Below are 25,918 nucleotides of genomic sequence, written 5' to 3'. Positions count from 1 at the left end.
CACACTACACAGGGCCGCCGTGCAGGCGGCCTTATATAGTGTGGGGTGTGTACTAAATCCCCTGAGCCATAATTGGCCAAAGCCACCCTGGCTTTGGCCAATTACAGCTCTCTCTACTGACGGCGCTGTGATTGGCCAAGCATGCGGGTCATAGTGCATGCTTGGCCAATCATCAGCCAGCAATGCACTGCGATGCCGCAGTGAATTATGGGCCGTGACGCGCCACACGAATTTGGCGCGAACGGCCCATATCGTTCGCAATTCGACGAACGATCGAACAACCCATGTTCGACTCGAACACGAAGCTCATCCCTAGTCGCCACCCTTCTATCCATGCATAAAAGGGGGGGGCACAGATTTCCTGGAGCATGAGGCCAGGTTGCATGTACAATATTTCAGCTTCATCCCTCAGGGGTAACTTGATATTTGATCATTTAGCTGTATTCATTTTTTTTTTTTATTTTTTATAATTTTGTTTTTATCTAAATTTTTAGAGGAAAACATAAGATACAGTATCACAATGGTATAAGTGAACAGATTATATAATACTAGACACGTGCAGTTCATTTTGTTCCGAATGGAAATTCGGACAAACTTTTTGTTTTCGGAAATTCGGATATATCAGAATTTTCGAATTACACAAGTACCGAATGTAAACTAATGCAAAATAATAATTAAATAAAAATGGACAAAATTGATTTGAATCGTTTTCAAATCACTTTTGAATTGTTTTCGAATTTGAAAACGTTTCATATTCTAAATCGAAAAGTTTTCAAATTCAAATAGTTTTCAATTTGTTTTCCAACTTCCAAGGAGAATAAAATAGAAAAGAAAAGAAACTAAAAGAATAGAAAAAAAAATAATAGAATACAATAGAGTAAAAAAAGATATATTATAAAATAACCATCTTCTGAAATTCTAATTTCAAATAGAATAAATTTGAATTTGAATAGAAAAGAATAGAATAGAAAACAAAAAAAAATATAATAGACTATAATAGAATAGAAAAGGGTGGAATAAAAAAAAAATAGACTAGAATAGAATAGAAATATAGATAGAAATTATATATAAGCATTTCCCAAAGTTCAAATATAATCAATTTGAATTTGAATAGATTAGACAAGAATAGAAAACAAAAGAATAGTATAGAAAAAAAAAAACATGCCTCCAAGCTGATATGATCAACATATCAGCTGGAGTGACGTTTGTTACTGCGCATGCGCAGACCCACCAGGGGCATTTTTCGACAGGAGGCATTTCTCGATAGAACACCGGCTCCTTTATTATACACTGATTTGACAGAGGGATGGGTCTGGGAAGCAGTCCCGCCCATACCCGACATCACACTTTGGATTTGACAGCTGAAGTCTCTCATCTGGGCTGCACAGTGCACATCCAGCTGGCTTGCTAGCCAATCCCTGGCTGTGCTGGATGTGCACACTGCTGCAGGTCCTATTGAGCCAGAACTTAACATGTAATCAATAGCATTATGCGGGACAAAGCCCCTGTATGGCCAGACTGCGGGACAGAGATGTGAATGCGGGAAAGTCCTGCCCAATCCGGGACTGTTAGGAGGTATGGAGTGCCACTGTTACGGTGTCTGCATAGGAAAGTCCCGCGCTCGCTCCCGACATCCTCTTCACCGCTCAGCCTGACCGTTGGTTGGCTAGAGTGGATGGATTGAAAGCAGCGCTGCCATTGGCTCGAGCTGCTGTCAATTACATCCAATGACTCAGCGCGCCAGGGGCGGGGCCAAGTGATACAGTGAGCGGCTATGGCCGCCGGCTGTATCACGGGAGCGCGCCCGCAAGCACTCCACACCATGCGAGGGAGCTTGCATGAAAGTGTTGAGTCCTTGGGGGGAGGCGCCGAGACAGCTGCCGAGAGACCCCAAAAGACCAGGTTCGGGGCCACTCTGTGCAAAACGAGCTACACAGTGGAGGTGAGTATAACATGTTTGTTATTTAAAAAAAAAAAAAATAGCTTTAGTGATCCTTTAAATGTCATGTTATGCTGCCTCTTCCTCCCTTCTCTTATAAATGCAAATGAGCTTTTGGGGGTGCAGAAAAGTATATGTTGCATTGTGTTTTTTTTTAATTATAGTTTGTCCCAAAGTTTCTGCCTCTTAAAGTGGAACTAAAGTTCTGTCATTACACGCTGCGAGCAGGCAGGCTTTTTATTGCAGAAGAGACATGCAATTTCTCTTCTACAATAAAATACACCTACCTGCTTGCTCACAGCAATCCATGGAATGTAAGCTGAGCTGCGCATGCACAGTTCAGCTTACAGCAGCCGGCCTAATTGTGTGTGCGAGGACGACTAGCAGTTGCGCATGAAGAAATGCAAAAATGATTGCGCTGAGTCTGTGAGACTCTTACTTGTGGCACAGCAATCGAAACACATTTTATGGTTAACTTAATGCTTTTGTTTTATTTGACCATGCCCTGTTAAGCCCTCCTACTGTTAATTTGGCCACACCCAATGTTTGCCGCTACACGTGCCACATTACTACTGTCCTTGTATACTAAAAAAAAAATAAAAAAATAAATTGCTGTGTGCTGGCAAAATGTTTGGGTTTGACTTGAAGAAAAGGTGGCAACCCTAGTTGTGGGGTAGCGTAGGACTTCTTTGATTTTGACTTGGCAGGGGTCCAGATGCGAGAAGGTATGGGAAAAGGTCGAGGCGTAGAAGGAAGAGGTGGATGATCATCCTCAGGGAGAGGGGGGAGGCCCAGACTTTTGAAGAAGGCATCTCCTTTGTGTAGGTCTCGGAGGACATGTTGGGTGCCATCTTTAGTTGCGACCAGACGAAACAGGAAGCCCCAGTAGTAGGAGACATGATGATTCTGCAAATGGATTGTAATTGGCCTCAGATTGCGCCTTTTTGCAAGGGTTATGGGTAATAATTCGCTGAAGATTTGGATTCTGTCACCCTTGTGCTCATTTTGCGACTTGTTGTGAGTTGCCAAGGTCAGGGCCTCCTTACTGTCATTGTAATGGAAGCGAAACAATAATGTTGTGGGGTCTTGCTCCCACCAGTGGTTTAGGGGCTAAAGAGCGGTGAGCCTGATCAAGGCACCAGTCTATGTCCACTATGTCAGGGGCTAAAGCATTAAATAGGCCTAGGAAACTTACGGTTTCCGGGACTCCCCAAATGTGCAGATTTTGGCGCCATTCTCTGTTCTCTAAATCTTCTTGTTAAGACTGAAGTTAGAAAACGGCATGATTAAGGGTAGAATTTTCGTCCTCTAACACATGGACATACTAAACCAGGTCATCTAAGGTGTCAATACGCTCTCCAAGCTGGTCAATTTCACCTTTCAGTTACTGAGAGATTTTCCCCACTGCCTGGGAAATAGTGTGGGTTAGCTGGTGTAGCAAACCCCTGAACTCCTGGCTTCTCATTCAGGAGTTCAGGGATTAACACGGATGATGGGGCGGGGGGCGCTGGCTGACTTAGCAGGGGGAGGTGGATCATCCTCCAGGAAGGTGCCAAGCAGCTCCTCTGGATCTCCCTGTTTACTCGAGGCCGGGATGCGGGCCTAGTGAGGTACCACTCCATGGTGGAAGGAGGCCGCGGCTCATTTGATGGCGGGGCGGTGGATTTTTCCCACCCAATTTTGCCTATGAGGTGTGCGAGGTGTTGAGGGGATAAAATAGCGTACCCCCGATGCGGTCGTTGCCATGTGGAGCGGAGCGGGGGCCTCGGAGAGTGAGTCGGGACCGGAGCTCGTCTAGAAGACGTCCGCCATTTTCAAAAGCAGTGCATGCGCCCCCCGTTTAGCTGTATTCTTTCTGTTATAGTAAGAGTGTCAGGCTGAATGCTGGACTGTATAATAAACCAGCTCTATCACTGAGGAATAGGTGTGTGTGCTGCTTTTCAATGTATTCTCTCCCTGCCGGCCTGTGCGTCGCTGACCCCACCCGTTCAAGTGGACTGAGCGGTATAGAAGCGCTTATACGGAGGAGGAGGAAGCAAGGAGGACTCATCGCTGCCTAGGCCACTTACAACCCATCACAGGATACCCTAAAGAGAAGTGGCACTGCCATACCTTACAACAGTGAAGAACCACAGGTAGCAGCAGCTACAAATAGGAGGAGCATAATTTATATTGGAAAGTTGGAACAGCTATTGCTGGAAAGATCGTATATGTGTTATATAAGAGATAATTCATCTTCACACTTTGTATTGGAAGTTACTCAGGCGTACCATTCCCATATAAAAATAGCCTAAAGAATGAACATCTTTTTCTATATTGCAATGTATTGCAATACATCTGTTGTGGCCATATTTTGATCTTGATGAAAACAGCTATACGGTATAGGTTGTTTTCATCTAAATCAAAATATGGCCACAACAGATGTATTGCAATATAAAAAGATGTGCATTCTCTAGGCTATTTATATGGGCATGATACGCCTGAGTAACTTCCAATACAAAGTGAAGATAAATTCTCTCTTATATTTTCAGTGGAAAGATATATGTGTTATATAAGAGATAATACATCTTCATTTTGTATTGGAAGTTACTCAGGTGTACCATGCCCATATACAGTGCCTTGCAAAAGTATTTACCCCCTTGGCATTTTTCGTGTTTTGTTGCCTCACAACCTGGAATTAGCATGGATTGTTTGAGGACTGGCATCATTTCATTTACAGAACATGCCCACAACTTTGAAGATGTTTTTTTTTTTTTTATTGTGAAGCAAACAACAAATAGGACAAAATAACAGAAAAAGTCAATCTGCATAACTATTCACCCCCCTAAAGTCAATACTTTGTAGAGCCATCGTTTGCATCGTATCACAGCTCCAAGTTGCTTTGGATAAGTCTCTATGAGCTTGCCATATCTTACCACTGGAATTTTTGCCCATTCCACCTTGCAAAACTGCTCCAGCTCCTTCAAGTTGGATGGTTTGCGCTTGTGAACAGCAATCTTTAAGTCTGACCACAGATTTTCTATTGGATTGAGGTCTGGGCTTTGACTAGGCCACTCCAACACATTTACATGTTTCTCCTTAAACCACTCAAGTGTTGCTTTAGCAGTGTGTTTGGGGTCATTGTCCTGCTGGAAGGTGAACCCCCGTCCTAGCCTCAAATCACACACAGAGTGGTACAGGTTTTGCTCAAGAATATCCCTGTATTTAGCACCATCTTTCCCTCAACTCTGACCAGTTTCCCAGTCCCGACTGCTGAAAAACATCCCCACAGCATGATGCTGCCACCACCATGTTTCACAGTGGGGATGGTGTTCTTTGGGTGATGTGATGTGTTGGGTTTGCGCAAGACACAGCGTTCTCTTTGATGGCCAAAAAGTTCAGTTTTAGTCTCATCAGACCAGAGCACCTTCCTTAATGCATTTTGGGAGTTTCCCACATGCCTTTTCGCAAACTCAAAACGTGACATTTTATTTTTGGCTGAAAGTAATGACTTTCTTCTGGCCACTCTGCCATAAAGCCCAACTTTATGGAGTGTATGGCTTATTGTCATCCTATGTACAGATACTCCAGCCTCTGCTGTGGAACTCTGCAGCTCCTCCAGGGTTACCTTAGGTCTCTGTGCTGCCTCTCTGATTAATGCCCTCCTTGCCCGGTCGGTGAGTTTTGGTGTGCGGCCGTCTCTTGACAGGTTTGCTGTTGTGCCATGTTCTTTCCATTTGGTTATGATAGAATTGATGGTGTTCCTAGAGATCATCAAAGATTTGGATATTTTTTTATGACCTAACCCTGACTTATACTTCTCAACAACATTGTCCCTTACTTGTTTGGAGAGTTCCTTGGTCTTCATGTCAGTGTTTGGTTAGTGGTGCCTCTTTCTTAGGTGTTGCAGCCTCTGGGGCCTTTCAGAAAGGTGTGTATATGTAATGACAGATCATGTGACACTTAGATTGCTAGGGATGAGCCCGATGTTCGAGTCGAACGTAAGTTCGACTTGAACATTGGGTGTTCGCCTGTTGGCTGAACAGCGAACATTATGCGGTGTTCGTGGCAAATTCGAAAGCCGCGGAACACCGTTAAAGTCTACGGGACACTAACAAGAAAAACCAAAAGTGCTCATTTTAAAAGCTTATATGCAAGTTATTGTCATAAAAAGTGTTTGGGGACCCGGGTCAATGCAAAAAAAAGTTTTTAAAACTGGCCTTTTTTCGGGAGCAGTGATTTTATTAATGCTTGCCTGGGGGGTTTCTATAGTATGCCTGTAAAGGGGAGCATGTTTCCCGTGTTTAGAACAGTCTAACAGCAAAATGACATTTCTAAAGAAAAAAATCTAATTTAAAACTACTCGCGGCTGTAATGAATTGTCGGACCTCAGCAATATAGAAAAAATCATTGAAAGAAACTGCATGGGCACCTGCCCCAGGGGACATGTATCAATGTAAAACAAAAGTTTTAAAAACTGATGTTTTTTCAGGAGCAGTGATTTTAATAATGCTTAACCACCTCAATACACCCCCTTCCTGCCCAGGCCATTTTTCAACTTTCAGCGCTGCCACACTTTGAATGATAATTGCACAGTCATGCTACACTGTAACCATGTGAAATTGTTATCATTTTCTTTACACAAATAGAGCTTTTTTTTGGTGGTATTTAATCACTCCTGGATTTTTTTTAATTTTTTTCCTAAAAAACAAAACAAAAAAAAACAAACATTTTGAAAACAAAAAAGTATTTCTTAGTTTCTGTCAGTAAATTTTGTAAATAAGTAATTTTTCTCCTTCACTGATGGGCACTGATAGGCTGCACTGATGGGCACTGATGAGGTGGCACTTATGGGCACTGATGAGGTGGCACTGATGAGGAGGCCTGAATATGCCGCACTTATGGGCACTGATAGGTGGCACTGATATGTGGCACTGATGAGCACTGATAGGAGGCACTGATGGGTGGCACTAGTGGTCACTGGGCACATATAGGCGGCACTGGTGGGCACAGATAGGCAGCACTGGTGGGCATATTAAGGCGGCACTGATGGGTGGCACTGATGGGTATTGATGGGTGGCATTGATGGGCAGCAGTGATGAGCATTGATGGGCAGTAGTGATGGGCATTGATGGGCAGCACTAATATCCAGCACTGACTGGCATCACTAATGGCCACTGATTGCTGGCACTTATGGGCATTGATTGCTGGCACTTGCGGACACAGATTGGTGGCAATTGTGGGCACTGGTTGGCACTGATTGCTGGCAATGGTGGGCAATCATTGATGATCAGTGCCCTGATTACATACTTAGCTGTCCACTGTGAGGAGATAATATAATAATAGTGTAGCGCTACTAGAAGGTGAAAATAAATCACAGAAATGAAAACTGGATAACACATCTAATAAAACCAAAAAGCAATATAAATTGGCTAAGCTGAATATAACCCAGTGAGGGTGTGAGAGAAAATGTTCACCAAAAAATATCAAATGATATGTCCCTCATGTGGAGGTAATCCCAATCGTGAAACAATCAGTGTAAGGCTTGTCTGTAGTCAACAACAGCGAAACTCAAGATATAAATGGGTACTCTTACCATCTGTGATGGACCCCAAATGTCATACGACAGAGGGGTCAGACAGGCTTGAGATCTTATGTTGTGTATATCAGATGTTATTGTATTCATCAGATGTCGCTTAGGTACTGGACACAGATGGAAGGAACCAGTTCAAGGTGGTATCCTCAGCTCCTGGACCGTGAAGGCTCCAAGTACTCCTCTGTTAGATAGCCGTCTTCAAAGATGTTCTGTGAGGGCTCCGGGGAGTAATCATGTAAAAGCAGAAGGAAGGAGAAGGACTCCAATGGTGCAGGTCAAAAACCAATAGGGTTTATTAATAATAAAAGGTCAGATGGTAAACATCAATCAATAAAAGTGATCACAGGAATGGGCATAAAATAAAGTAAATGCAATGTGGGATGCAAGAAATGCTAGCCCGACCGGTTTCGACACTAAGGGTTCTTCAACTGGGGCAAAACAGGAGGAGATGCCTCTGTCAGTGTGAGGCGAGGAGAGACGATTACCGGCATCTCCGTGTTTACATGTGAACGGCTGTGATTGGACACAGCCAATCACGCGTTTAAAGAGCCACGGCAGCTCGGGGTAGATCGGGGCAGATCAGGGTCGCGGCGTGTCCTAGCAACATGGCGCGGCCGCGATCGCCGCTCTGCACGCCCCCGGAGGCGCACAAGATCAGTCGTTCTGGGAGGCTGTCATATGACATACACCCAGAACGAGAGCCGCGCCGCCCAGCCATCATTTGATGGCTGGGCGGGCGGCAAGTGGTTAAAGTGAAACACTAAAATGAAAACAATCCTTCAAATATCGTGCCTGGGGGAGGCCCCCTTAGTATGCCTGTAAAGTGGTGCATTTTTCCTGTGTTTAGAAAAGTACCACAGCAAAATTACATTTCTAAAGGAAAAAAAGTCATTTAAAACTGCTCACGATAAAAAAACATTGAAAAAAATGGCATGGGTTACCTCCCCCAGTCCATTTCCAGGCCCTTTGGGTCAGGTATAAATATTAAGGGGACTCCCGCATCAAGATAAAAAAAATGCGTGGGGGTCCCCCAAAAATCCTTCAGATCTGGTATGGGTTTTAAGTGGAATCCTGCGCCCCCCCAAAAAATGGCGTAGGGGTCCCCCCAAAATCCACACCAGACCCTTATCCGAGCACGCAACCTGGCAGGCCGCATAAAAAAGGGGGGGGGGATGAGAGAGGTACCAGGCCACATGCCCTCAACATGGGGAGGATGCTTTGGGGTTTCCCCCAAAACACCTTGTCCCCATGTTGATGGGGAGAAGGGCCTCATCCCCACAACCCTTGCTCAGTGGTTGTGGGGATCTGCGAGTGGGGGGCTTATCAGAATCTGGAAGCCCCCTTTAACAAGAGGACCCCCAGATCCTGCCCCCCCCTATGTGAATGGGTATTGGGTACATTGTATCCCTACACATTCATCAAAAAAGTGTCAACATGTTAAAAATTACAGTAGACAATTTGGGACGAGTCCTTTATTAAAAAGAAAAAACTGTCCCGCGATGTCCATTCATCCTTGATCACAGCGTCCGACAGGCACCTGCTCCTTAACAACGAGTGGCGGCTGGTGTTTTTTTGCTGGGGGGGGCGGCAAACATCCACCCCCCCACAGCATCTCAACCCCCCCCCGCACTTACCCCATCTAGGCGGCGGGCACATCAGGCATTGGCGGGGATCGAGGCATCGATGGACATCAAGTTGCGGCGGGCATCGGGCAGTGGCTCCTGTGACTTCTCCTTCTCGCTTCCGCAATGCGTCTCCTCCCCTCCTCCTAGGCGTCCAATAGGATCGCCTGTCCTTTCATCCAATCAGGTGACAGGTATCAGACCCTCTTCCTGATTGGCTGGGAGGAGGATCAGTGTTGCAACAGTGAATATTTGCTGTTGTAACACCTGGGTGGGCTCATGGCACAAAGCTCTGCGCCACGAGCCCACCCTATTTTGAAGCCTATTAGAGCCTATGGCTCTAATCAGGTGCTTCAAAAAACACCCCCGCCACTGTAATTCATCCAAGGCTGCCACCCCCGGCATCCTGAAAGGGGCTGGACGCATGAATAGGGGGTGGCGGCCTTGGATAGAGGGGGCAGCGCCCGGGTGCCCCTAAAGGACTGGCTGCTACTGTTAACAACCAGTACACATTCCACACATTCCTCATGCCCGGACCACCGCTTAATTTCCGCATGCATTTAATTATTTATTCCCTTTTTTTTCCCTTCTGTGAATGGATTTTAACACCTTTTCATGCAGCATTTACCAAGCGTTTTCAGCTTTTCTGCAAAATGGTCTAGTGAATTGACAGTTTCAGGAACACATGCAATACATACAATATTTAGGCAAAATGTGTCCTGGCACCTAAATATCTCATGTGAGTTCATCCTGCGACTGGAGCCTGCTGCTGTTTTTTCTACCAAAAATGCAGCAGCAGCAGCTACAAATTTTCCACGTGCAGACAAAGCAGAAATGACAGGGTCCAACCTGGCAGTAAAATTTCCCACGTGTTTTTGTTTGTCTCCATATTTTGGGTCAATACCCCAGAAGCATGGCATGTCCCCCCCTTAGCCCTTATCAACAGGTAAAGGGGCCTCTTGTAGTTAGGCAAAGCCAAAAAAGGGGCTTGTGGGATCTTTTATTTTAATATGTTCACTGCTTGCTTTTCTGTTATGTACACTGACCCACCTGACCGACACACTCTCCTACCTGACCACCACACTCTCCTACCTGACCACCACACTCACCTACCTGACCACCACACTCACCTACACTCACCTACCTGACCACCACACTCTCCTACCTGACCACCACACTCACCTACCTGACCACCACACTCACCTACACTCACCTACCTGACCACCACACTCTCCTACCTGACCACCACACTCACCTACACTCACCTACCTGACCACCACACTCACCTACCTGACCACCACACTCTCCTACCTGACCACCACACTCACCTACCTGACCACCACACTCTCCTACCTGACCACCACACTCTCCTACCTGACCACCACACTCACCTACACTCACCTACCTGACCACCACACTCACCTACCTGACCACCACACTCACCTACACTCACCTACCTGACCACCACACTCACCTACCTGACCACCACACTCACCTACCTGACCACCACACTCACCTACCTGACCACCACACTCTCCTACCTGACCACCACACTCTCCTACCTGACCACCACACTCTCCTACCTGACCACCACACTCACCTACCTGACCACCACACTCACCTACACTCACCTACCTGACCACCACACTCTCCTACCTGACCACCACACTCACCTACACTCACCTACCTGACCACCACACTCACCTACCTGACCACCACACTCTCCTACCTGACCACCACACTCACCTACCTGACCACCACACTCTCCTACCTGACCACCACACTCTCCTACCTGACCACCACACTCACCTACACTCACCTACCTGACCACCACACTCACCTACCTGACCACCACACTCACCTACACTCACCTACCTGACCACCACACTCACCTACCTGACCACCACACTCTCCTACCTGACCACCACACTCACCTACCTGACCACCACACTCTCCTACCTGACCACCACACTCTCCTACCTGACCACCACACTCACCTACCTGACCACCACACTCACTTACACTCACCTACCTGACCACCACACTCACCTACCTGACCACCACACTCTCCTACCTGACCACCACACTCACTTACACTCACCTACCTGACCACCACACTCACCTACCTGACCACCACACTCTCCTACCTGACCACCACACTCACCTACCTGACCACCACACTCTCCTACCTGACCACCACACTCTCCTACCTGACCACCACACTCTCCTACCTGACCACCACACTCACCTACCTGACCACCACACTGACCATAGCTCCCAACTGTCCCTGATTTCGAGGGACTGTCCCTGATTTGAAACAATGTCCCTCTGTCCCTCATTCCTCCTTATTTGTGCCTCATTTTCGTCCGATTTATATATTTGTATATCCGGTTCCCGACCGGCTCCTGTACATATACGTCAGCAGAATGGCATGGCTGCGCAAAGTAATGTACCTGTACGTTACTTTGAATTTGCCGCCGCGCGCCTTCCGTGAGCTCCGTGAGTCGGGTCGCGGGTCCTGCGGACTCGATCGCCGCGGGGATACCTGCGATTGCCTCACGGAGATGTAAACAGCATCTCTCCGTTCTGCCTAGTGACAAGTGTCACTGATCTCTGCTCCCTGTGATCGGGAGCAGTGATCAGCGTAGTGACAAACACAGCCCAACCCCCCTACAGTTAGAAACACGCCCCTAGTACTGATTTAACCCCTCCTCGCCCCCTAGTGGTTAACCCCTTCACTGCCAGTGTCATTTATACAGGAATCAATGCATTTTTTTAGCACTGATTGCTGTATAAATGACAATGGTCCCAAAAATGTCCGACATGTACGCCATAACGTCGCAGTCACAATAAAAATTGCTAATCGCCGCCATTACTAGTAAAAAAAAAATATTAATAAAAATGTATTAAAACTATCTCCTATTTTGTAAATGCTATAACTTTTGCGCAAACAGCCGCTCCCCAGCACCGGACACACAGAGTACTCCTTTGGGGTCCCGCCACCCAGCCGCTCCTCGGTATCCCCCGCTGGTCCACCAACAGCCGCTGTACCTCTGCACCAACTGCTCCGCCATCTGCACCATGCACCGCCCCTTCCCTCCCTGTCCGCCATTCTCGCACAACAGGCCGTACCAGACCAGAGGATTCCCGAGGCAGGGGGTTGGGGGCAATAGGCTGCTGTGGAGGAATGCACCTCATCAGAGGGGGAGGCAAATGGCTGCAGCGCAGCACACCTGGACCTGCGTAGAGCGGCCGGGTGAGTGGCACTGCCCCTAGTACTGATTTAACCCCTCCTCGCCCCCTAGTGGTTAACCCCTTCACTGCCAGTGTCATTTATACAGGAATCAATGCATTTTTATAGCACTGATTGCTGTATAAATGACAATGGTCCCAAAAATGTCCGACATGTACGCCATAACGTCGCAGTCACAATAAAAATTGCTAATCGCCGCCATTACTAGTAAAAAAAAAATATTAATAAAAATGTATTAAAACTATCCCCTATTTTGTAAATGCTATAACTTTTGCGCAAACAAATCAATAAACACTTATTGCGATTTTTTTTACCAAAAATATGTAGAAGAATACAGATTGGCCTAAACTGAGGAAAAAAAATGTTTTTTTTATATATTTTTGGGGGATATATATTATAGCAAAATGTAAAAAATAATGTGTTTTGTTTCAAAATTGTCGCTCTTATTTTGTTTATGGCGCAAAAAATAAAAATTGCAGAGATGATCAAATACCACCAAAAGAAAGCTCTATTTGTGGAAAAAAAAGGACGTTAATTTTGTTTCGGAGACACGTCGCACGACCGCGCAATTGTCAGTTAAAGCGACGCAGTGCCAAATCGCAAAAAGTGCTCTGGTCACGAAGGGGGTAAATCCTTCCGGGGCTGAAACGGATATAAAATGCACTACTTATCTATCAAAAAGTGTTTTCCAGCGCTAAACCTTTCACCCAATTTCTAAATTGCTGCATTTGTAAATTCCAAAGCCAACATAAAAGAATAGTAGTGGTAAAAAAGCACTTGTGGGTTTAACCAATCATCTTTTGTGTACTATTCTCCTTTAAAGGGGGGGGGTGGCAGGGGGTGTGTCCTATGCCTACATACTTTTGCTAATAGGCGTCCCTCATTCCCATCTCAGAAAGTTGGGAGGTATGCACTGACCCATCTGACCACCACACTCACCTACCTAATTCATACTCTGGCTGGAAAGTCCTGTACAACTCCAGCCCTCAGTACAGTCCTGCACTGCTCACAGGACACCACCCTCCCCAGTACAATGTACATCAGTGGATCCTTCTCACCTCTCCATGCCCTCCAGACTCCATGGTCAGGTTCTCCCCAGCACCGGACACACAGAGTACTCCTTTGGGGTCCCGCCACCCAGCCGCTCCTCGGTATCCCCCGCTGGTCCACCAACAGCCGCTGTACCTCTGCACCAACTGCTCCGCCATCTGCACCATGCACCGCCCCTCCCCTCCCTGTCCGCCATTCTCGCACAACAGGCCGTACCAGACCAGAGGATTCCCGAGGCAGGGGGTTGGGGGCAATAGGCTGCTGTGGAGGAATGCACCTCATCAGAGGGGGAGGCAAATGGCTGCAGCGCAGCACACCTGGACCTGCGTAGAGAGGCCGGGTGAGTGGCACTGGCCCAAGGAGCAGCCCAGATGCCTTGGGCCCCACAAATACATGCAGCCCCGGCCCAGTCTTCCCCTGCCGGCGTTGCCTCCGACTGAAGTGCGCTCTGGGCCATTGCTTACCTCGCCTATTGGTGGCGCTGGCCCTGATGTCCTTTTTGTGAAGGGAGCGACATGTGTGGGAATTCATGGCCTGCAATATTCTACCAGGCTCTGCCAATGTAGGTAAGGGGACTTTTGCATTAGCAGTGAGGTGTTGTGTTCCCTGTGGAATAAGGATATGCCACCAGCAGTGCCAGAACAAGGTCATCCAACGCTCCCCCTTAGGGGATCCTACGCCCAGCAGTCTCTTACTTTTCAAAATCTCTGTGCAGCTCAGTGTTAACACTGGGCACATGCTTGTGTTGATAGCTCTCTCCTCCACTCCCGGCTCTCTCCTGGATACTTGTCTACTCGGCAGTGTGGGCTGTGTCTGTGAACATCGTTGCCTGCTTGTTAATACAAGAGTGCTGCACTATCAGGAAGGATGAAGGGGAGTGAGAACACAGCCCGCACCACATCCCTGCTCCCTCCTCCCCTCCTTGCTGCTCCCAGCGTTAGGCTGACAGCAGTGGTGATGCTGTTGTCACTACTTCTCTCAGCCTTGTAACAGAAGGAAACTGCCCCCATTCCTACAATAAAACCATTGCGCCCTGGGCAGCCGTCCCTCTCGCCCACCCCTTGTCGTGGCCATTCCTTGTCCCAGCCCTGTTTACCAGCACTCCAGGAATCTCCATGAAAGGGTCCAATGCTATATTGAACAATCACAGGCGTTGGAAAAAAACAGTGGCTGCTGATCTGTGTATTCTGACAGTGGAGGAATTCCCCCCTTGTCAGAATACAATAGAGTAGTGGAGAGGATTCCCCCATCCACCTCAAATGTAAAAATGAGGGAATCCATTTGTTTTTATTTTTTTGGTTCAGCCCTCTGGGGAAACAAAAAAACGGAGGCAAGTATGGTAAGCTTTAGGCATAGTTCAAAGAACCCCTAAAAACCTTTGGAGGGACCTAATGCCCTGTACACACGGGCGGACTTTTTGGCAATAAAGGTCCGTCAGTCTTTCCGACAGACTTTCAATGGACTTCCAACGGACTTTCGAACAAATGGACTTGCCTACACACGATCACACCAAAATCTGATGGATTCGTACGTGATGACGTACGACCGGACTAAAATAAGGAAGTTGATAGCCAGTAGCCAATAGCTGCCTTAGCGTGGGTTTTCGTCCGTTGGACTAGCATACAGAAGAGCAAATTTCTCGATAGGAACTGGGTCCGGCAGAGTTCCGACATAAAGATTTGAAACATGTTCGTCAGATTTTGGACAGAAACAGTCCGCTGAAGCCCACACACGGTCGAATTGTCCGCCGGATTCGGTCCGTTGGACCAGTCTGGTCAAAAAGTCAGTTTGTGTGTACAGGGCATAAGAGTTCAGGCCCGTACACACGATCTGACTTTTTGACAACAAACATGCAAATTAGCTGTTTTGGAGCAACATCCGACCGCGTGTACGCTCCATCGGACAAACTTTGTCTGTTTCCATCGGACTTTTGTTGGCTGTGCGAACGCACAAACTTTCCGGCAACAAAAGTCAGATGGAGCAAAGTCTGATCGTGTGTACACAAAAGCATCGGACTTTTGTACAAACTACAGTATGCGGCCACGAGAATGTTTCCAGCGCAAACCCATCGTGCAGGTTCTTGGCGACAGGGTACTGTACATCTCGTGCTGGCTGCAATAGGAAAAACACATTTTCCTATTGCGGCCGGCGCGAGAGGGAATTCCCCTCTGGGGGCATACCGGGCCCTTAGGTCTGGTATGGATTTTAAGGGTAACCCCCCTACGCCGGAAAAACAGTGTGGGGGTCCCCCCCAAATCCATACCAGACCCCTATCCGAGCACGCAGCCCAGCCGGTCAGGAAATTGGGTGGGGACGAGCGAGCATCCCCCCTCCTGAGCCGTACCAGCCCCCCCCACCCCAAAGCACCTTGTCCCCATGTTGATGAGTACAAGGGCCTCTTCCCGACAACCCTGGCCGTTGGTTGTCGGGGGGCTTATCGGAATCCGGGAGCCCCCTTTAATAAGGGGGCCCCCAGATCCCTGCCCCCCACCCTATGTGAGTGAGTATGGGGTACATCGTACCCCTACCCATTCACCTAGGGAAAAAAGTGTCAATTAAAAAAAACACACTACACAGGTTTTAAAAGTAATTTATTAGGCAGCTCCAGGAGTCTTCTTCCGACTTTGGGGGTCTTCTTCCGACTTCGGGGTTCTTCTGCCGACTTCGGGGGTCTCTCAGGCCTCTTCTCCCTCTCTCCGGTGTCATCTCCGCACTCTCTGGTTCCTCTCTGGTGCCTTCATTCTTCTGCCGGGCTCCTCCGCTATCTTCTGCTCTTTTGCCGCTCTTTTGCTAGGGGAGGAGCCCAGTCTTCAGAGATGTCTTCTCCCCTCTTCTCTTCCAGAGATGTTGACACAACGCTCACTCCGGCTGTAATGCTGTCTGGGCGCTCCGCTATGACTTATATAGGCGGTGACCCCGCCCCCCATGACATCACAGTCCTGGGGCATGCTGGGACTGTGAGGTCACAAGAGGGCGTGGTCATATCATCCTATGGTCACACCCCCTTATGACCTCACAGTCCCAGCATGCACTGGGGGGCGGGGTCACCGCCTATATAAGTCATAGCGGAGCGCTCAGAGAGCATTCCAGCTGGAGAGAGCGTCGGGTCAACATCAGAAGAAGAGAAGAGAAGACGACGACGCAGAAGTCCGGGCCACTGCTAGCAAAAGAGTGGCAGAAGATAGCGGAGGAGTCGGCAGAAGATCCGGACACCGGGAGAAGACGCTGGAGGGACCCCCGAAGTCGGAAGAAGACCCCCAGAGCTGCCTAATAAATTACTTTTAAAACCTGTGTAGTGTGTTTTTTTATTGACACTTTTTTTCCCTAGGTGAATGGGTAGGGGTACGATGTACCCCATACTCATTCACATAGGGTGGAGGGCCAGGATCTGGGGGCCCCCTTATTAAAGGAGGCTCCCGGATTCCGATAAGCCCCCGCCCGCAGACCCCGACAACCAGCGGCCAGGGTTGTCGGGAAGATGCCCTTGTCCTCATCAACATGGGGACAAGGTGCTTTGGGGTGGGGGGGCCGCAGGGCATGCGGCCTGGTACGGTTCAGGAGGGGGGTGCTCGCTCGTCCCCACCCCCTTTCCTGACCGGCCGGGCTGCATGCTCGGATAAGAGTCTGGTGTGGATTTTGGGAGGACCCCCACGCCGGCGTAGGGGTTCCCCTTAAAATCCATACCAGATCTAAGGGCCTGGTATGCCCCTGGAGGGGAACCCATGCCGTTTTTTTATTTAAAATTTGGCAGGGAGTTCCCCCTCAAGATTCATACCAAACAGAGTGCCTGGTATTGGCGGGGATCCGAGTCGGATCCCCGCACCAGTGTGAACCCGGCTCGCAAGGTGTCAATCTCACCAATAAAAGCGGCAAGATTGATAAAATATGAGACAACAATACAGAAGTTGACCAAAGGGTGGTGGTAAAGAGCTCAAAAACCATGTAATTTGGTGAAAGTTGGCTGGAAAAGTCCTGCCGTCTGTATGCAATACAAACTTATGGCCAACGCCCTTTGTACAAAAATCCAAGGGAAAGTTTGTGCAAAGTCTTATCGTGTGTATGGGGCTTTCCACACAACCCTGGCTGAGAATTGCTGCTCTAAAGTGGTTTACATTTATTTTAATTTTTTTATTAAAAATAAAAAGTAAACTCTATTGTTCAACAGACCAACTTTCATAAAACAGTAGCCAAGATATGAGACACATTTGACATGCAAACAATGAGTGTAATATAGGGTTAGATAGAGAATAGGGCTGGCGGCAGATGATAAGCATAATACAGGATCAGGCAGAGGTTGGGGCAGGCAGCAGACAAAAAGCATAATCCGGGGTCAGGACAGACAGCAGACAATAAGCGGAATCCAAGGTAAGGAACATATAATGACAGGCAGCAAACAATGAGTGTAATCTAGAGTTATATAGAGGGTAGGGCTGGCAGCAGATGATAAGCATAATACAGGATCAGGCAGAGGTCAGGGCAGGCAGCAGACAACAAGCATAATCCAGGATAAGGCAGAGGTCAGGGCAGGCAGCCAGCAATGAACATAATCTAGGGTCAGACAGAGGTTAGGGCAGGCAGCAGACAACAAACATAATCCAGGGTCAGGCTAACCACAATCAAAATAAAAGACTATAGTGTTATGTACGGTGCCATTGTAGACTGAACTATTACAAACCCAGAGCCCATTAATTGTGACATTCATTTAAATTACTATAATGCCACCAATCAATGGGTGCAAAGGAGGCTAGGGAGATAGACCCTTCTTAGGGAGAAGGATACAGGCTGAAGGGAGTGCCGCTACTTGTCAACAGGAATGGAGGAGGCATTCCAACCAGAGCAGGCAAAGGGGCTGAGAGAGCATCAGAGTTGGTTCCCTTAGGAAATATGGAGACAGGCAGTGCAGGAACGTGCAGGATGTTAAAACCTGAAAAATTACCTGGAAAGGAAGGTGGAATAACATGCAGAGGTGGTTAAACAACACTGGCAATATTCTATACAGTTTTGTGTTTCTATGTACATGGAAGACGTAACCAAGCTTGAAAGATTTCAAGGTTAAGTCCACTGTATTCATTAAAAAAAAATTGAGAATTTATGTGATTATTAAAAATTGCACATGCTGATCGTTTAAAGAAAAAAATATATATATATATTTTATACAGTCTAATCCGTTTTATTTTATCACAAAGATTGTGCAAGTGATACGGTGACACCGCAACTGAAGACAAAGAGGTCATCACCAGACTTTGAGTAGTTCAACTTTGAAAATTTTCTGGCAAAGGAAGAGCTGAAGGTCGTCAGTATAGCGAGTTGAAATTTGGATTGGAAACTGTCCTTACTATGAGCTGCATCTTCTGCTAGGGTGATACAATCAATCAGTGAAGAGAATGAATGAGGGAACCGATTTTAATTTCACGACTCCTTTGTCCTCCCGTTAATGGAAGCCACTATAATGAGTTTTTGTCTTAGCACAGCTTTGGAACTAAAATGCATTCAATTTGATTGACATCAGTCTTCTTTTACCTCAATTTGTTACTATGTAACTAGAGGTAACGTCTATGTAGGCCATGATTATTATTATTGTACTCATACTTTGTTATAGTTTTATTTAAATACTCTTGTTTTATTCAACTTTTAAATATGCTCTATATTTTATATCATATTTGTGCCTTCAGCCACCCCAATGTTAAGAGGATCATGCATATATGATGAAAAATGTCCTGAATTATCATTTATTATGTACAAACGTAGCCTTTTTTGTATTACCCTTTTGTAGCCTTGATTCAGCGGGACCTTCTGAACCTTCAGACATGCGTTTGTTTTTTAATCTACTTAACCCTAAGTAGAATCAACGTCTGAACATCACTTTGGCATGTCCATCACCAAGTTCTAGTCTACATGAGACACGCTGCAATTTTTGGATTTTACTCTAAAGAGTTGCCCTAAAAGGAAACTGATTCAGCTTGACCAGAACAGGGGCTTCAAAAAATATCCGGCACCCCAAACCTCAGACCTACACCTTTATTTGTGATCACTGTTTTTTTTTTCTAACACTGGGCAGATGATGGTGAATCAATCAGAAGTAAAGGAGATCATTCTAATCGGATTTCCTGGACTTAAAGCAGAATTCTACGCTCCGGTCTCCCTTGTAATGCTTCTTATCTACATTGCATCTTTGTCTGCCAATGGTACTGTTATTAGTCTGGTCATCATGAAGAAACATTTACGTAAACCGATGTACATCATCATAGCTAACCTTTCATGTTCTCACCTCCTTTATGACACCGTAACATTACCAAAAATCATAGCCAGGTATTGGTTTGGAGCTACCACGACTTTTCCGGAATGCCTTCTTCAAATGTTCCTGATCCACACCCTGGGCCCCACTGACTCCTACACCTTCATGCTTATGGCTATCGACCGCTTCTTCGCCATCTGCAAGCCGCTGCGGTACTCCTCAATCTTCACCAGCAGAGTGGTCGCCATGTCTTGTGGCACCTGCTGGGTTGCAGCAATCAGTACCGCCTTAACAGCCCTGGTGATGAACTCGCAGGCGCCTCCTTGTGGTTATAACAAAATCAACACTATAATGTGCACCAACATAGCAGTCACTGCACTGGCTTGCAAAGATGTCTCCGTCATCAAGAAGACAACGTTTGTCTTTTCCATGTTTATACAATTTGTGCCGTTAAGTTTCATCCTGTTGTCGTATATCACCATCATTAATATTATCCGTTTGTCGGCCAGCAATGGGACCTGGCGGAAGGCTTTTTACACCTGTGCTACGCATCTCTTTGCAATGACTGCGCATTACGCCCCGCGACTGTTCGTGTTCTTGGCCAATGAATTCAGCCTGGTTTTTAATGCAGACTTAAGCGTGTTTGTCCTTTGTGTATACTCCTATGTACCACATATATGCAATCCTATTATATACTTTTTCAGAAACAAGGACATAAAACAGACATTTATGAGCTCTGTAATAAGATTTATGAGTTTTAAAGTGAAGAAAGATGTCATGATTAAGACAATTACTGAATAAACAGAATGATACATTCATAATCAATAAATCTGGGAATTGGGAAGCCTTGTAATTTAGAAATAAGTATAACATTCCAGTGGAGTGGAGCTCATGCACATGGTGATCTTGGGGACAGCTTTCTGGTTTTGCGCATGTATTTTGTTGTTACTTTACATCTCAAGTCTGGCTGTCCTCATTTGCAGTACTGGAATGAAACTATGGGGGTTATTTACGAAAGGCAAATCTACTTTGTACTACAAGTGCACTTGAAAGTGAAGTCACTGTAGATCTGAGGGGAAGATCTGAAATGAGGGGAAGTTCTGCTGATTTTATTATCCAATCATGTGCAAGCTAAAATGCTGTTTATTTTCCTTGCATGTCCCCCTCAGATCTACAGCAACTGCACTTGAAAGTACACTATCAGTGCACTTTGTGATGCAAAGTCTATTTGCCTTTCGTAAATGACCCCCTACAAGTGAAAGGCTAACAAGAGCAGTAGAAGTGAAGGGCAACAAAACGGCTCGGGAGTCCAGAATACGGTGTTTCTTAGTCCTGGACCCTAGCCTTGTGTATTATCTACTGGTTCAAATAATATTCTTTTATACCCTCCCTGTTAGTCCTGGAATGTAGTCTCTTGTACCATCTATGGGTGTTAGCATGCTGTCTATACAGACACAGGTGCAACTGTTCTCCTACAAGTAAACTGTATTTAGTACTTTCTGCCACTAGGTGGTAGCGTGCTTGTACAATGTCATATTCCCTATAATTGAGGAGCCTCTAATCTTTTTTAAACAAAGGGCCAGTTTACTGTCCTTCAGAGGGCTAGATTGTGGCCAGTAGGAGTAGAAAATGTCCTGGCAACTGTGGAAGTAAACAATGCCTCAGGCTGGATGGTAAGTGGGAGTAAATACAATTACACAGAACCTGTAGTCTGTAGGAGGAGGAGTAATGCCACATCACTAGTATCAGAAAGATGAACAGTACTCCATCATTGGTGTAAGTGAGAGGAATAGTGCCTCATCATTAGTATTAGTGAGAGGAATGCTGGAATACCATCCCATTATTGGTATTAGTGGGAATAATCGTGCCCCATTATTGGCATCAGTGGGAGGAATTGTGTCCCATCATTGGTATCAAGGTGAGAAACCCTTTCCCATCATTGCCATTAGTGGGAGGAACGCTGCCCCATTAGTGGTATCAGTGGGAGGAATAGTGCCCCATTACTGATATCACTGGGAGGAACAGTGCCTCATCATTGGTATCAGTGGGAGGAATAATGCCCCATCATTGGTATCAGTGGGAGGAATAGTGTCCCCTCATTGGTATCAGTGGGAGGAATAGTGCCCCATCATTGGTATCAGTGGGAGGAATAGTGCCCCATCATTGGTATCAGTGGGAGGAATAGTGCCCCATCATTGGTATCAGTGGGAGGAATAGTGCCCCACCCATCATTGGAGCACAGGTGTGTCAGGAGGAAGCTGTCTGGAGCTGCTGCAGGTGATCGGTGTGAGAGGGGAGTGGTGAGGAAATCTCTCCCAGCTCTCCTGGCTCCTTTCTGGGGAAGCCATGGAGGCCAGCAGGGCCTCTCCTGCTGGAGGCTCCCAGCCATCTCCTGGGCCATCAGGTGACATGCCTGCCCCTGTGCAAACCATGGCTTGTGATCTCTCTGCCCCTGGTGAGAATGAAGGCTCAGAGGCAATTCAGGAGCGAGTGGTGGCCGGGATTAAGGTCCTGAATAGGGAGAGAGACAAGCTCTATAAACTGAGAACGGAGGTGAAGCGCTTGAGAAGACAGCGTGAGGGCTTGCATAGCCAGAGACGTGGGTCCATGGATCCGGAGAGCCAACTGGCCAAGGTCCGGGTTGAACACCAGGAGACCATTGTGGCCATGATGGAAGGCAGAGATGGGCCCTTTAAGGAAAAATTCTGCAATGACCGAAGGTTTGCCAGGATGACAAAAATGGAGGTGGAGGAGGAGACCCCCAGTTCAGACCCCCTGCCCCCTCAGGGAGAGGTAAGCAGCCCCATGCCTTCCCAGGACTCAGGAGGCATGCTCAGGGTAATCCAAGCAATGGAGTCTCCTATGCGGGGTGATCAGTTGGTATTTCATGAGGAGGACATTACAGATAATGTGCCTGACAAGGTAAAGCCTGTCAAGCCTCATGTGGTGCATAAAACTGTTTTTGTGAACACTGTGACTGATACAGACAATGTGCCCAGTGACAATCAGGCTGCTAGTCCTATGTGTGGCAATGCTGTGCCTGCTGATGCTGCAGTGCAGCAAAAAATGCATTTAAAAAATGACATTCCTGCAGAGGAACTACAAGATTCAACAGAACCAATTAACCCCCCTTTAGCTGAGTCTAAAGTTGTTTGCCCCACAGCTGCTGAGGACTCTACAGCACAGCTTCAGGAGACAGCTGGTATTACATCAGAAACTGTGACTATTCCTGATGAGAATGTGAATGTTTGTGTGACTGATAAGAATCTTCCCAGCACAAGTGTGATGGACAGTCCTACCAACTCCATTCCAGCAGATAATAATAATTGTAATGTACAGACTAATGTTACATCAGTGTGGGGCCTTGGCCCTGATAAGCCTACATTTGCCCAGGTGGTACGCTCTGCTCCTGGTAGCTCTGCCCCCAAGATGGTTTTCCCCCTGCGACCTACCACCTTGAGCACCCCAGGATCTGGTCTTGGGTCTCTGGTTTCTGCTGGGGGTCCGAGACGAAATGTAGTGATTCTTAAATGGGAAGGTGGTGCAATCCCTCCAGCACGGCGTGTGGTGGTGGACATGATTTTGGAGATGGGTTTTGGGGCAAACGATCTGTATGCCCTAATACATGTTGCTGGGAGCCGGGAATATACTATTAGTTTCACCAGGCCAGAGGGTCTTGACCTGTTCTGGGAGAGATATGAGGCTCGGTGCAGGTCAAGACCCGAATGGGAAGGTCTGGCCCCAGTGGCGGTTTCACAAAGGTCTACAGTGAAAAAAATCACAATTATTCTCACTAATGAGAGTGTTCCTGCTCGAGATTTAGAGGTCTGGTTAAATAATTATGGTGAGGTATTGACTAAGCCCAGCAAAATCCTTGATGAGCGTAACATCTGGACTGGGGGTTGGTCGGTTACAGTCAGGTTGGCCAGGGATGGGAATGTTGTCCGTCACCTGCCCTCCTCAGCTTTTATAGGGAGGGATAGGATGACTATTTTCTACCCTGGTCAGCCGAAGCTGTGTCACCGCTGTGGAGAAAAGGGGCATTTGAGTTCCTCCTGTTCAGCCTTGATATGTTCAGTGTGTCGGGGTCAGGGTCATATGGCCAAGGACTGCACCGAGATGATCAGGTGCAACCTGTGCCTGCGCCTTGGCCACCCCTACAGCAGATGTCCTGAAGCCTGGCACAATATGGAGAAGGAGGTAATTGATGACATGTCAAGGCTGGACAGGATGGAGGGTGAGGCCCCTGGTGCACCATCCTCCTCTGCGGTGACTGACTCCCCTGGTCCTGCTCAGGATCCCTCTCCAGTTCCTGTGGCCACCCCTCCTGTATCTGTAAGTATTCCTTCTGTATCTGTATCTGTCTCCCCCCAGCCTACTGTACCCTCTCCTCATGTGTCAGAAACTTCCAAGTCTGTGCCCCCCGAGTCAGTTCCCCCCCAGAAGTCTACCCCTCCTAAGTCTGACTCAAAGGGAGCACCCCCTCCCCACCAGGAGTGGTAACATGTACTAAAAAGGTTGCTTCTTCCTCTGTAAAGAAGTCTTGTGGAAAGACTTCACAGAAAAAAGTAACAGATGAGGGCATCTCTGAAGCTGACCTGCAGTACCTGGAGGAGAGAAGGAAGGTTGGGAAGCGGAAGAAGCAGGTGGTGAGGGCGGAACAGGCTCCAGTGCCTGTCTCCAACCGTTATAGGTCCTCTAATTGGGATATCTCTTCATCTGGAGCTTCCTCGAAGCGAAGTTCTGATTCCGAAATGGAGTTTGAGGCGGCCTCAAGAAAGAGAGAGGCATCTGGTGATGAGCAGCAGAGGGGAGCTAAGAAGCAATCCACCCAATAACCCAAATGGCGGTTCCCCCTCCATTAAAAGTGGTGACAATAAATGTCGCCAGCATTAAGTCAGTAAGAGATCGTTCTATGGCCTTCTTTTTGTTCAGCCAATTAGATGCTGAAATTTTATTTTTGCAAGAGACTAGGCTCACCTCCTTGGCAGATATTCATATGGCCAAGAGAGAGTGGAGGTATGGTCCATCTTACTGGTCTCTTGCGGCCGAGCCTTACGGCGGTGTGGCGGTGTTTAAAACCGGCATGGTAACTTTCCGGCGGGTTATTGAGGTGGAGATTGGGAGATGTATGGTCTTAGACGTCCTTGTGGGAGGGCAGGACCTGCGCCTAATTAATGTTTATGGGCCGCACACAAAGTGGGACAGGAAATGCCTTTTTACAAGGATCAAGCCATTTCTTTTTACATCCCGGCAAGTGGTCTTTGGAGGTGACTTTAATACAGTAACTAGGCCCAAGGACAGGAAGAACTTCAAGGACAGGCTGGGATATGAACGCGTTTTTTTTAAATAGTATGGTTAGGGATGCTGGTCTTGTGGATGTGCACATTAAGCACCTCCCGGATGACACTGGGTTCACCTTTCATCGAGGTAATAGTCAGAGTAGAATAGATAGTTTTTTTTTGAAGGAGACCTCTGCTTTCTCACTCCCAGTGGTGCAGGCAGTAGAGTTCTCTGATCACTGTATGCTATCTGTGGTCCTGAATGCTTCAGACGCCCCTCAGAGGGGTAAGGGCATCTGGAGATTGAATTTGACTCTACTCAAGGAAGAACATGTTAGACAATCCTTTGAGGAATTCTTTCAGGCACAGGTGACCATCCTGGACTTTTGTAGCAGCAAGGCTGAGTGGTGGGAGCTGACCAAAAAGAGGATTGCTGGATTCTTCAGGGGCCTAGCCAATAGAAAGCAGTTTAATAAATACATGACCTACCAACGTTTACGGAGGAAGCTGGATATTCTTGTCTCGAGAGGAGGAGATCCTGGGGCAATCTCTGAAGTGAAACCCCTTCTCAGGAAGTGTCAATATGACCGGCATGCCTCTTTGGTTCTGGAGAGGGACTATGGGAAGTACCACTCGCCTGACCCTTACCAGAACTGCAAACAAGGTGTAGCTGTTAAAACGGTCGTTGGCCTTAAGGACAGTACAGGTTCCTTGACAAAGTCCAGGTCAGGGATTCTGGAGGTCGTGAGGTCCTTTTATGCTGACCTTCTTGGGAGGAAAGAGCTTGACCGTGACAAGATGGAAAGCTTTTTGGACTCTACTCCAGGTCTAAATGATGAAGATGTCCCATTGATGAATTTGACAGAGGAGATCACAGTTGAAGAGGTGATGAGGGCAATTGAACAGCTTGCCATCAAAAAGTCACCTGGACCGGATGGCTTGACGGCTGAGTTTTACAAAGC

General features: G+C 47.1%; 1 protein-coding gene across 1 annotated transcript; it reads left to right on the top strand.

Annotated features, from left to right (window-relative positions):
• The first annotated feature begins 19,497 nt into the window (after positions 1-19,497).
• LOC141126411 (olfactory receptor 6N1-like) lies at positions 19,498-20,475 on the top strand. The gene has a single exon (XM_073612356.1). It carries the CDS (start codon positions 19,498-19,500, stop codon positions 20,473-20,475), a length of 978 nt encoding a protein of 325 aa, XP_073468457.1.
• The last annotated feature ends 5,443 nt before the right edge of the window (positions 20,476-25,918 follow it).

This window comes from Aquarana catesbeiana, linkage group LG02, assembly GCF_042186555.1.
Source record: "Aquarana catesbeiana isolate 2022-GZ linkage group LG02, ASM4218655v1, whole genome shotgun sequence".
Lineage (NCBI taxonomy): Eukaryota > Metazoa > Chordata > Amphibia > Anura > Ranidae > Aquarana > Aquarana catesbeiana.
This window is presented reverse-complemented; position numbering and strand designations above follow the sequence as displayed.